Consider the following 14,528-nt stretch of genomic DNA (forward strand, 5'->3'; position numbering starts at 1 on the left):
AGATCGCAGACTTGGACTTACAGTCACGAAGTAGGTAGAGTCACTATATTGACACCAGGAACCAATTTTAACAGCCAAAACCGACAGCCATGTTCTCGAGCGTCGTAACAAGATTAAAGCTTTTTCCCTGCCTAGTGAATTTATCACTATAGATATCCCTCCTGATACCACGCTTAATAGGACTCGATATCAACATAGAATTCCTCCTGTAGCAACGATGAATTTCTTCGAGAAGATTCGCGTATAAAAAGCCACAGTACACAATGAGTGCATTGGATTCGAATATGTTTATTCGGAGATAGTTATTGGTTAGATTGTACATTTTAATATATTTTGGTTTGATGTCCTTATTGTGACAGGGTGGTTTTGACAGCTCACCTTCCTTTGCACTCAATTGGATCCTGGGACGCTCTCACGTACAGTGTTTGTGGCAAACCGCTTTACTCTGCTGAAGCGCACCTCTCTGATTCTAGCGACAAGTATAAAAATGTAAGCGTAGCTCACTCTGGTACTACGCCGTATCATTGAGAAAGAATGCATAATCATATTCTTTCACACTCTCTCGCTGTCCAACAGTTATCTATAATTTAGTGCCGAATGTGGCTGTTGTTGCACCGTTATATTCGGTCATTCAACCATGAAGTTGCCAATTTGTTCCTCAATCTCAAAATATTCATGCCTATGCTGTATTCTTCATGCGACTATAAGGTTTTTTGAAATGAAGCTGTTGTTTGGCCGCGTGCAGCGGGCTGTGTGGTGCAACGCCTTTTTAATCCCAGCACTTGGGAGTGAGCAGAGCCCAGGTTGGGAGCCTCTGTGAGTGTCAAGGCCCAGCCCTGGGCTACTCGCCGCAAGTGATGAGTCCAGGAGAGATGCACAACATAAGCTACACAGAGAAACCCTCGCTTTCGAAAAAAACAATAATATAATAATAATAATAATAATGAATAGCATAACTTTTGTTTTTGTCTCAATATTGTTGTTGTGGTATACTTGCTAGGTTGAGAAAATTAAAAAAATCGAAACAATGTTTAATACGATCTACAGAGGGTCCAAAAATCTTGTTTTGGATCATTTTAATACTCTGGAGGTAAGTGGTTTATATCTTCTTCATCAGGCTTAATAAGTCAGAAGGTAAAAAATGCTGGTATTTATTTTTCCCTTTATTCGATAGATATTTTTCGCTCGTGGAGTGTATTATACTGGCACGATTATCAGTAACACTTTCCCAAGTACTCCTCCACAGTTTCCTGGCCTCATTTTCCTCTAAACCCCGCAGATCCGACGCTTCTGTCTGCTAATCCTTCATCACAGAAAAGAAAAACAGGGATTCTAATGGCCAATCCAAAAATCATGATGATCAAGATAAGAAGCAAGAGACACACACATCAGAACTGGAACAAGAGAGGACGAAACAGAACATAGGTAAGAGCCCAAGAGATGGCATAAGAAAATAGAGACTCAACTCCTCATGAATACTCAGGAATCCATAAAAAACTATTAACTAGAAACCATAACATATATGATTATATGAACCTGTAGGGTAAAATAGAGGAGTATAGAAATAAATATATTAAGAAAAATATTAAAAATAATGAAAGATAAGTATAAAAGAATAGAGAAGAACTGAAAAGGACTATAAACCGTGACATGCTGAGTGAACGAGGCAAGGAATCTTCAAATTGCCATCTGAATTCATTTTTCTTTCTTTTCCTTTTTCTTAGCAGTAATTACAGAGATATTATTGTCGTCCTATCCCATGCATGTTTAATACAAAACAAACCACAAGATTCCCTCATTCCTCACTACTCTTGCCGGCGCCTAAGCCTTTCCTCTGTCCAACGCCAGCCCTCCCATTCCGCTACTGTACTCCAAGAACAAGATCTCGCCATCTGGGGAAGTCAGCAGAAGCACGCTGGTATGCAACTCAGTTTGAGGCAGGTCCAAACAACCCCTCTCCCCTGCACCAAGGCTGTGAATAAGGTGTACACTGATAGGCCAGGGGCTGCCAGAAAGCTGCTCATGTAGCGCACATATGCGGTGACAGACTCAGCAGAGAAATAAAACGTACACACCCATGGAAATTCTGGAGGGCCAATGGTCGTGAGACTAAAAACATTATCTTGAGTGAATTATTTTTCATTGGCCCATCTACGCGCTGAGTGTGAAGCTACCTTGAGAGTAGTATTGTTTACGCTGCTAGCTAAGCTGTAAAAGTTTGTAATTTTTGTGCCGAGGACCACCAATGAGATTTGCCTCTTGGAGGAAACTAAATTTTCCATTTGATAGTGGATAGTAATTGGACGCTTCTTGAGTTAGGGATGGGGGCACTGTGCCCGACTTGTTCCTTTCAACTCTAAGAACTTCTTTGTGCATAAGCAGATCGAAGGCCCCGTGCATCGTTGCTAAACAGAGTATCTAGTGTCCCTGTGGGTCCCTGGGTAGCATGTGAGGCGCTAGGTGTGCGAGGAGACTTTTGGATAGCTCGTCTGTGTTGGTGTACATGCCATCATCTCTGTGGCTCTTACAACGCTAGTTTATTACATCGTGCTACATATCATAGATCACATAGACGGATTTTCCCTGAGGAAATCATGAGGAAGGGATGCCTCTTGCATGGTTTGATCTTGCATTCAGAGGCTGAGTGTTGCAAGGACTTTTACTCTCTGTATAAATGTCTGACTGTGCCGTAGTAATCTAGAGGTTTGCCAACTTCGAAGCACTTCTTGGTGGTGGGAGCAAGGCACTGATATATGACAATAGCATAGATTTATTGTTTGGCTTGTTCTGTTGTTATTATTATATATTATTTTTGTTTACTCAGACAAGGGTAATATTTTGGTTTAGCCCTATGCCTCCCTTGGTAAAGTCTCAAATTGTTGTTTTCACGAGCTGAGACGGCAGCAATGTAGCTACGTGTTTATTCTTGTGGAGTAGGCCTTCAGCCAGGTATCAAGTTATTAGTCATTACCCCACCAAGCTTTGTGCACACGATTGCCTTGGCATATCTTGCAGGATGCCATTGTAGATCAAATGTCTTTGTGGCTGGGCCAGAGTAGTTCATAGGCTTTATCCTTCGGTAGCATGCAGATCACATGCTCCTGTAGCCAAGACTCTAGGTAGTAGACGGTAAAGTCTACTATGATGCTCAGCTCAACCTCTTCACATTCAATATGTTGTGTTTGTGTGCTTGTTTTAGGATGATGGAGCTTTGCAGTGTGACGTCAAGTAGGCATGCTATACGTCTTTGCAACATCCTCATTTGTTATGTTGGTGGTATCCAGAGGGTCCCCTTTTCGCCAACAACTCAATTAGGTAATACCCCCAATTTCCCAAAGTACTCAAATTGTTCTTTTGGTGACAAGAGATGACCAACTGGGGATTTCTTTTAGATCTCCTTCAGATTGTATAGCTATTATAGGACGCAATCACCTAATTTTTATTGGTTAGCTATATCTGCAGAATGTACCCTTAACCTTAGTCATCTCTCTCCCACATTCACTAACTCATCTCTTCTCTTCCTTTTCCATCATATCACCCAATCCAGTCCTTCCTACAACCATCCATAACTACATGTTCTATTTTCCTTTCCTAGGAGGATCTATCTGTGCATCCCTAGACCCTTGCTGTATACTTAACTTCTGTGGTTCTGGAGATTGTAGCTTAGATATCATAGAATTGACAGCTAATATCCACATATAAGTGAAGACACATCATATTTGTCTTTCTGGGTCTGGTTACCCTCACTCAGGGTGATCTTTTCTAGTTCCATCCATTTGCCTGCAGTTTTTACGATTTTATTTTTTTAATGCCTGTGTAACATTCCATTGTGCAATGTACCACATTTTTTTTATCCATTTTCTGTTGAGGAGCATCTTGGTTGTTTCCAGTTATGGGCTACTATGAGTAGAGCTGCAGTGAACATCATTGAACAAATGTCCTGGTGGTAGGGTCAAATATCCTTTGGGTAATTGCCCAACAATAGTATAGCTGGATGTTGAGGTAGATCCATTTCCATCTTTCAGAAGAACCACCACACTAATTTCCATGCTGGCTGTAGATGCTTGCATCTCCACCAGCCATGGAAGAGTGTTCCCCTTATTTCACAACCATGCTAAGATGAGCTGTCACATTTTTTATTGATCTTGGCCATTCTAACAAGTGCAACATGAAATCTCAAAGTAGTTTTGTTTGGGATATCCCAAATGACTAAATTTCATAAACAAACATTTGAGTTTCCTTTTGAGAATTCTCTTCATATCTGTACCCCATTTTTAAATTGGGTTATTTATTTTCTTGATACCTAATTTTTTGAGTTGTTTATACATTTTGGATATTATGTAGTTGGTAAAAAAAAAAACAAAAAAAAAAAACTTTTTCCCCTTCTGTAAGCAGCCACTTTATCCAAAATATAGGGCACTTTGCCATACAGAAAATTTTCAGATTCATTAGGTTCTATTTATTAATTGTTGATCTTAGTGTCTGTGCTAATAGTATCATGTTCAGAAAGTCTTTTCCCATGCCAATGAGTTCAAGGTTATACCCCACATTCTCTTCTAACAGGTTCGATGTATTTGGTTTTATGTTGAGGTCTTTTATCCATTTGGAGTTGAGTTTTGTGCAGGGTAAGAAGTATGGACATATTAGGATTCTTTTTCATGTAGCCATCAAGTTTGACCAGCACCACTTGATGAAGAAGCTGTCTTTTTCTGGTATGTGTTACTGGCTTCTTTAGCAAAAATCAGGTGTCCATTGGTGTGTGGATTCATGCCTGAGTCTTCATTTTTACTCCTCTGATCAACTTGTCTGTTTTTTTGTGCCAATACCATGCTTTCATTTGCTTGACTTGAGTTACCCAAAGATATTTTATATTATTAAAGATTTTTGTAAAAAGTGTTGTTTCCCTGATTTCTTTCTGAGTCAGTTTGTTATTTGTAAATAGGAGGTCTGCTGATTTTTTTGTGTGTACATTTTGCATCCAGCTACTATGTTGAAACTGTTTACCAGCTGTAGGAGTTTCTGGTGGAATATTTAGAGTTACGTATTAATATTATCATATCATCTGAAAATAAGGATACTTTGTGATTTCTCCCTTTTTATTCCCTTTATCTCCTTCAGTTTTCTTCTTGATGATAAATTTAAGAGTACAATTAAAATGTATACTACAATGACTTGTAGTAATTAGCCGTTCCAGCTTTGATCTGGAAGTTCTAACCCCCATTGAGGCTTCGGTAACTATCACGCCTACAAAGCAGGAACCAAGAGAGGGCGGCGCATCAGGATCTTCAGGGCCCTCTCTTGGCCCTGCCTTGTAGGCATAACAGTTACTGAAGCCTCAATGGGGGTTGGAACTTCCAGACTAAAGCTGGAATGGCAACCCACTACAATGACTAATCTCCAAAATTTAAAAATCCTCTAACTTTTTTTTTCATGCTGCAAATCAAACATGGAACTTTGCATATTACTGACCAGATTCTACCACTGAACTACATTACTAGCTCCAAAAATAATTTCTTATGGGTTCATGCTCATGAATTATATCTGGGTATATTAGATGAAAAATAATGTATAATTCGTTCCCCAATAATCTTTTTATAGAGTATTTCAAATATAAATAACTCAAAATTTCACTTTAGAAAAAAAATCAAATTTATCTTAGAACACTTGATGAATCTTACAAATAAATATGATGTCTAATGTGTGACATTTTCTAAGAATAATAGGGTTATTAATGTCATGGAGGAAGAAAAACATATTCCAATCTAATTACACTATAAACAAGAGAATAAAGGCCAGAAAATCTAATGTGGCTCTTGAAAACAGTAAAACAGTTTTCATTGAAAAGACAGTTTGTATTCTCTATTTGAACTCTTTAAAAATTAACAAGTAAGGATCATTTTTGAAGAAACTAAAATTCCAAACTTCGAGAGTTTAAAAGTTTTTGCATAGTCACTTGGGAACCATTGAAGACTTTGAATTAAAAAGCATCTCAGTTAAAGACTAGTATTCCTGAAAAGTCTGAACAAAACTGTATGTGAGATATAGAAAATACACACGCAGGAATAACAGTTCGAGCAGCTGACATAATAAATTTAGCAGCATGAGTAATATAAGCTATATCATATTAAATTAAATTTCTCAAGCTTTATTATAATGATCACAAAATGTAGTTATTCAATGTTTTAAACTCTTAAAAATTTTAAAAATCTTCTTTTATAGTGAGAGAAGTTATACTAATATAAATGTAACTAATAAAATAATAGCACATTAACTTTTTTCCTGTCCATATAAAAGTCCAGTATGGAAATGAAGGCAGAAAGAACTGAAATGTTCACTATATGGCTGTTTCTTTTTCACATATAATAACTAAGTATTTATTTTGGAGAAGCTGGCATTTTCCCAGCTTGGCACCACCAAAATGAGTGAGAATCTTTAAACATGTTTTGTGTGAAGCTAAATGGCAATGTTATCATTTAATCTGAATTTTTACTGTCTACCAAATTTACTTCAATCATGTTTGAAAGAAAAATAGTTAATTTTAGGCACTGTGAATTTTAATTTTCTTTTAAAAGAGACAGACCAAACACAGAATTGTAACAAGTCTTTGATGTGAATCACTATTCACCATTTATTCCAGGTTTTCATCCTGCAGCCTTTGGCTACACATAATGACTTGCCCAGTGGCCATTTCCTGACTATCTAAAAGCTTACAGTGCAAGGCAAATGTATTCATTCAATTATGAACTGCTTTTTGGCACTAAATTCCCAAGGCTTGCCAATAATAAACGTATGCTAGAAGGTTAGGAGTTGGTCCACAGATCTCTCAAATGTATAGCATCAAATTTTTGTTTATGCTGTTTTTGCGAGTTCATTTGCCTTGGTGCTTTTGTCCGGTGGGTGCCAGCATTACACTTACCTCACTAATTCTGTCTCTCTCTTTTTGCTTTGATGCTTCAGTGGGAAGAGATCAGTGGTGTTGATGAACATTACACACCCATCAGGACTTACCAGGTGTGCAATGTCATGGACCACAGCCAAAATAATTGGCTGAGGACAAACTGGGTCCCCAGAAACTCAGCTCAGAAGATCTATGTGGAGCTCAAGTTCACACTACGGGACTGCAACAGCATTCCATTGGTTTTGGGGACTTGCAAGGAGACCTTTAACCTGTACTACATGGAGTCTGATGATGACCACGGTGTGAAGTTCCGAGAGCATCAGTTTACAAAGATTGACACCATTGCCGCTGATGAAAGTTTCACCCAGATGGATCTTGGGGACCGCATTCTGAAACTCAACACTGAGATTAGAGAAGTGGGACCAGTCAACAAAAAGGGGTTTTATTTGGCTTTTCAAGATGTTGGTGCTTGCGTTGCCTTGGTGTCTGTGAGAGTGTACTTCAAAAAGTGCCCGTTTACAGTGAAGAATCTGGCTATGTTTCCAGACACAGTACCCATGGACTCCCAGTCTTTGGTGGAGGTTAGGGGCTCTTGTGTCAACAATTCCAAAGAGGAGGATCCTCCCAGGATGTACTGCAGCACAGAGGGTGAATGGCTTGTCCCCATTGGCAAGTGTACCTGCAATGCTGGGTATGAAGAACGGGGTTTCATATGCCAAGGTAAGAAGAGCCTTCTCTTTTTTCTTTACAGTTGAATTTGTCTCCTGTGAGTTTCTTATTAAGTAATGAAAATAAATTAACCTGATCTGATCTCACTTGGCAGCACAACACAGCTCAGAATTACTAGTCTATTTATATGCTAAATTTATCCCATTTGATGTGTTGATTCATGATCTGTTGTGAAATATTAATGGGTGTAACTCTGGGGTGCTGAGCTGCACCCCGTGGAGGTGTCATATGTGCTATTTTTTTCATTGTATTTTAATTTATTTAGTTAGTAGGAAGGATGCCCACATACAATGGTGCACTTTGTAAAGGTATTAGGGCAGCTTAAGATAATAAGTTCTCCTTTTAACATTTGGATCCTGGGCATCAAACTCAGGTTATCAGACTTGACAATAGGCACCTTTACAGGCTGAGCCATCTTTCAGGCTTGTGGCTTTCTTGCTAGCTAATGATTGATGGTGACATAACTGTAGCAATTGAAGTGGAATGTATCTGCCTTTATTGACATTGAGGGTGGATACATTTTGGTGCTCAAGCAAGATTAGATATTTTGGTGACTATATCTAGGTTCACCTAGCTCAGTAATATTGTCTTAATATTTATAAAGTATAGCCTGCTCTTCAACGATAGTTGGCTACCAACTGGATTTTTAAATACTCTAAGGAAATCATTTTATTTAAAAATCCAAAGCTAATGTATTTGTATTTGCTAATTGTGGTGTAACTTTTTATGGTGTGAGTCAGGGAGCGAAGAACTTGAAGTTCTGGGGAAAGGGAGGCAGGGAGAATCTGTGAGAAGTTGGAGGAGGAAAACCTGATCCATATATATTTTATGAAGAAAATAGGCAAAAATGTTTTTAAAAAGAAAATTATAAATTATAAAAAGATTATCTTTCCCCATTATTTTGATTATCTGTTACTCAAAATATTATACATATTTCCCTTGAGTTGTGTGTTATGTGTATTTTATACTTTATTATCTGAGAACCTGAATTTTGTCAATAGTTTGAGTTTTATATTTATATTTATTTATTTATTTATTTATTTATTTATTTATTTATTTATTTTTGGTTTTTCGAGACAGGGTTTCTCTGTGTAGCTTTGCACCTTTCCTGGAACTCACTTTGGAGACCAGGCTGGCCTCGAACTCACAGAGATCCGCCTGCCTCTGCCTCCCGAGTGCTAGGATTAAAGGCGTGTGCCACAACCGCCCGGCTTGAGTTTTATTTTTTAAATCTGTGTATTTGATATAAAAGTCACTTAAATATATTTTTATATAAAATTATAAACATATACAATTTTGTATATATCAGTCATGTAACATTATAATCCTATTACTTTCAAAAAATTTTATTTACAATTAGGTAAGATTTTTGTACTTATCGTGTTGAAAGTATCAATTAAATTTGAAGGGTACAAATATGTAGACAAACATTAGTGCACAGTCCTGTGGTTTTTGTTCATTTTCACACTTTTATTTGCTATTAGCCTCTGTCACAAGAACAGAGTCTGTTGGTCCACTGATGGACATTCAGTAATCACAGTTCAGAAGCCCAAGTAAAGGAAATAAAGTACTCTCTATATGGCTTGTCCTTTCAAAAACGTGAACAGACCGTAGCACCTTTCCTTTGACTATAGGCATGGTTTATAAAAACTTACTAGATAAGGGACTGGCAGGGTGGCAGAGTGGGTCAAGCACTATTTGTGCAGGCATGAAGACCTGACTTAGATCTCTGGCATTCACATAAAAGCCATATGTGGTGGTATTCACATGTAGCCCCAGTGCTGATACAGGGAAGAAAGGAAGCCTTAGATCCTAGAGCTTGGTCATCAGCCAGTCTAGTCAAATCAGCAAGTTCTGTGTTCTTTGAAAGAATTCTCTTAGAAAGAAAGAAAGAAAGAAAGAAAGAAAGAAAGAAAGAAAGAAAGAAAGAAAAGAAAGAAAGAAAGAAAGAAGGAAAGAAAGAAAGAAAGAAAGAAAGAAAGAAAGAAAGAAAGAAAGAAAGAAAGAACAAAAGAAAAAGAAGGAAGAAAGGAAAATAAAGAAAAGAAAAATCCAACCAACCAACCAAGCAAACAAAAAAACTATGGAGAGCAGTAGAGGATGATATGCAATATTAATCTCTGGCTTCCACATATCCACTCATGGGCAACACTACATCCTTGAGCACATTCACTTATACAGAAAATTGTTTAAACTCAAATGTATTAAATAAGCACAAATTGTACACTCTAGCATCATATTTCAATGTATTGTTCAGAAAAATGCGATAATTATGGCATTATTAAAATGGTTTTATAAGTTCTAAAATAAAAAAATGTATAATTACACTTTACTGAGATTCAGTATTGGAGAAAAATCTTTATATTCCATTTGAATTCTGTTTTTTTTTTTCAATAGGGTATTTGCTTATGATATATGGTATTTGTAAAATCTAATATCAAATAAAATCATGAAGGACTATCCCAAAAAGAAAAAACTGTTCAGTTTACAAATATTTACTAGACATCTACTTCATTTTTAGGATATTAAAATTTCAAAGAATTTCTTTTGCATTAGCCACTTACTACATTACAGACACTGAGCTACTCTCCTAAGAAATGCCAATGACCTATTTTATTTATATCTCAAAATAACCTAGCAAGTCTATACTGTTTGCGCTTAATATTAATAACATTAGTTGCTTTTATTTTTAATTTATTATTATTATTATTCTCATATCATTATTATTTACATGTATATTTATACCCAATGTGCATGCCTCGTTCCCATAGAATGACAGATCATATGGAACTGGAGTTACAGGCAATTGTGGCTCAGCCTGGAGGCACTGGGAATTCAACCCAGGATTCTGGAAGAGCAGCCAGTGCTCTTAAACACTAAGCCATCCCTCTAGCCTGTTTTTGTTTTGAAATTCACACCTTGCCTTTAAACCTCAATGCATTAGTATTGAAATTGAGATAGGCAACCAGGCTGGCTGGACCCAAAGGCTAAGGTCTCAATGTTAGCACAAACTTCTTTCTTGCCATTTTGCTTAATGGTGACAGAAAAAGGGGAAATACAAGTGTACATATTGTATGGGAGTATTTTGAAGGAAATAAGCCCCCCCCCCGAATTTGTACAAAGTCATCAAGAATCTACTATAAGCCTTATATGCATCTGTTTATTTCTATTTTGTTTTCAGAATTTTAAGGATGAATTGTTACTGAAAAGATCATTTTTGGGGGATTCCATAAGCTATGTCTGGGTGACAACAAAGAAAATTTAAATTTGCAGCTTATCAAGAATCTTACACTTGCAAAATAGTCTGTGAAATGAGAAATTCATTGAGTATTCCCCATAGTCTATTAGTGAAAAACAGTAATATGCCGGACAAGGGAGAAATGCAGATGTATGAGTCACTGTATCTACCTTCCAGGAGCTCACAGTCTCCTTAGAATGAGAGACACATAAATTAGTAATTTTGATGTAAGACAGACCAATTAATCTTCTACCCTGTGTACAATGAGTTTTGCCACTATAGAAGAGGAAGAGATTAATATGGATTTCAAAATTAAACATAAAAATTGCTAATTAATTATGAGATGGCTTTGTGTTGGTTTTAGACTCATTGTTATTTTGCTTAGAAACTTTTGGAATAGCAAGAAAAGAAAGAGTTGTCTTTAATGAATCTTACATACTCCAGAGGACAGAGTTCCCATTTGTTATTACATCATTATGCTGAAATCCCAAAAACCTGCAGAAGACACATGAGAGTGGTTTATTTATTTATTTTTGTTTGTTTGTTTGTTGAGTCTTTGTCACAGTAACACATTTAGAAAAGTTCAAATTTCATTTCTAGGCCATTTCCTAACATAGCTAATCTGATATGTCAATTATTTTCCCAATCTAGACAGATAATTAGGACACTTAATGTTCAGTGATCTAAATGATGAAAATGTGACAATTTCTACTTGATAGGAAAATTACACTGATAAAAACGTTTTGTATTCAACAAACACATCCATCAGTTTTCAAACAATGCATAGAAATAATAAAATTAGCATTCTCCAGAGGCAAAATTCTATGTACGGAATTTTAATGTACATAATTTATATTTTTACAATAATATACTTTTCCTGTATTATTTAAAATTATCAGGCTGTATCACTTGAACATGAATTTAATTAAACATTTATTGAGTCATTAAGATGTGCTAAGTTCAGGGTTGAATATTGGAATAAAAATCAAAAGACAAATATCATCATTGATGAATTAATTTGTTTTGTACTAAAAAATGTGTCTGTTGGTGCTGAAGAGATAGATGGGTCAGTAATTAAGAGTGCTTGCTGCTCTTGCAGAGTTTTGTTCCCAGTACCCATGCTAGGCATCTTATAACCACCTGTAACTACAGCATCAGGATATCCAACTCCCTGTTCTGGCCTCTGCATGCACATGTGCCATGCACACACACACAAAGACAAATCCTTAAAATTAAAATATGTATCTATCTTTAAAAATGATTGGAGCTGCCTATGAAAGAAAATAGAATTTCAATTAAATTATTGAAGACATAAATAATAGCTCAATGTAGTGCTCACATCTGTAATCCCAGTACTCAGGAGCTCATGGCAGGTTAACTGCTATGAGTACAAGGACAGCCAGAGCTACAGTGTGAGCTTCAGGTGAGGCTGGGCTATGGTATCAGATCCTGCCTCAAGAATTAAAGAGCCAATAAAAAATAAATCAATTAAAAAGAACTCTGGGAAGTGAGCTTTTGTTGCTAATGTGGAAACAGGCATTCCTGTGGGAGAAAAGTTACAAGACAGTAATCCCCTCTGCAATAAGATGCAATGTTATGTAGTTGATCCTCCATCTTTTTTCTTTTTATTGAAAATGGATTCTTTTCTCATACAATATATCCTGATTATAGTTTTCCCTCTCTCTATTCCTTTCAGTTCCTCCTTACCTCCCCTCCCCTCCAGATCAACTCCCTTTCTGCCTCTCATTAGGAAAAAACTTTCTTGTTTTGGATCCTGTCCTTATTCCTTTGTTTGAGACCAAGAGATAAAATCCAGAAAAACAGAGGAAATGGTGTACCTTTATACTTTAGTCATTATGTAGAGGCAGAGAGTAAGATAGGAAGGAAATATTGGCAATAAAAACCTTTCAATAGTTGCTTGCCAAGAAAAGTAAGAAAACAGGAAATATGTAGTCTAGAGGATAAAGAACGCTTATTGCAATTAATGTGGGCAATAGATGCCCTTATGAAGGACCAGCCTTGGCATAAGATGATGAGTAAGGTGGGGATGAATAAGGAAGGTAAGAAGTCATACATCATTTTGGCTTTCTAGAAATTCCTCTAGCATATCCTCTCTGTTTAAATCAGTCATGACTGCCATTTAACAAAAGAAGAAATCACTGTATCTCTTTTCATTTGCAATGTACATAATTTAAACTTTATCTGGCTTCATGATAGATCTTGGATAGATTACTAACTCAGTGCTAGAAAGTTATCCTACTATGCACAAGGCTTCAGCTTTAAACTCCAGCATTCCAAAATAATAAAAACAAATGTATAAATAAAAATAAAATGGATATATTTGAATACCCAAATGATGATATAATTTTATAAAACAATATCATCTGGTTTTGTTCAGCACTTGGTTATCTCTTACATAGCAGCATAAATCTTCACCATTTTTTTCTTTTCCTTTTATAAATTGAAGGTGTGGGATATTTTGCATTGATTCCAGGGAAAGACATGGCTACCCCCCCCCCCACACACACACACCTTTTTAATCCCTGCTAATGAACTGTATTATCTACTTCAGTTTTATTTTGAAAAAAAAAATGAAAATGCTAATGGATTTTTATATGATCAATTAATGCCATTTGAAGCAGATAGCAGAAGGTTACTATAAATATTCCAGCTCACACAAAATTTGTTTAGACTTAGTGTACCAAATACCTTATTACTGTCACTGAGGAATCTGTTGCTCTGTGCTTTATCTGCACTCTAATTGTGAAATGTTAACTTTATTCCATGCTTTACCACATTAGAAACTTAATAGAAAAGTGTGTTTGATATAATATTCCAAGACAGCTAGACTATTGATGACTGCTCAAAATTGTTTTGTTTACTGATGACTTAAGATTCCAACTTTCCCTCTCCACTCTTTTCTGTGCCAGCTCAGAAACTCTTAGAGCAGCTGTCAGGTTTCAAGTACAGGGTGATTTAAGGATTCGTTGTGCTGATCAGAGGAAACACAAAAGCAAAGACTTCACTGAAATATTTTTAGTGCTTTTGAGTCTGTGCACACAGCCATAGGCACTGTCTAGAGCTTCGAAATGCTTTGGTAGTTGAATAAATTGAGAAAAAAAAAACTTTCCCATAATTTCCAGAGAGGAATATCCTTGAGGATAAAGACTATAAATATCTTTTCAACACTGTCTTTCCAGAATCTGTAAGAAACTAACAGTGATTCTCCACTGCAAACTGATAGGATGAAAATAACTGTGTAGTAGTTTCTGTCAACTATGCAATCCTAGCATATAAGTTCTGAGGAGAACTTAGTTCACATTGTTTATCCAGGCTCTTCACTAAACCATGCAAATAAAAACATGGATTTTATGTAGTCTTTGTCTATTATTAGGCCAGATACATGTACAATCAGCAAAACAAAGACACATCTAAAGTGCCATTAAAGAGTAACAGATAGATGATATGAAGAAATTATGGTATTTTCAGTATTTTTAAATTTCGTGTATTTAATAAGTATTATCTTATTTTTTATAAAAATTAGTAATGCTAAATTTATGCCTGTATCCAGTGAAGAGCTAGTACCTTTTGAAAACTACTAACACTTGCAACTTTTATCCCTTTTGTTTACACAGTTCTCACAGCATTGAATCCTCCTCTATT

The 14,528-nt window shown here is 36.3% G+C and overlaps 1 protein-coding gene across 1 annotated transcript in view; it reads left to right on the forward strand.

Annotated features, from left to right (window-relative positions):
• The window catches only part of Epha3 (EPH receptor A3), a 315,380-nt gene that overhangs the window by 83,801 nt on the left and 217,051 nt on the right, over positions 1 to 14,528 (forward strand). Inside the window, exon 3 of the mRNA XM_037209666.1 lies at positions 6,958 to 7,618. Coding sequence (XP_037065561.1) covers positions 6,958 to 7,618 — 661 coding nt within the window. The remainder of the gene's footprint in view (positions 1 to 6,957; positions 7,619 to 14,528) is intronic.

Source organism: Peromyscus leucopus, chromosome 12 (assembly GCF_004664715.2).
Source record: "Peromyscus leucopus breed LL Stock chromosome 12, UCI_PerLeu_2.1, whole genome shotgun sequence".
NCBI lineage: Eukaryota > Metazoa > Chordata > Mammalia > Rodentia > Cricetidae > Peromyscus > Peromyscus leucopus.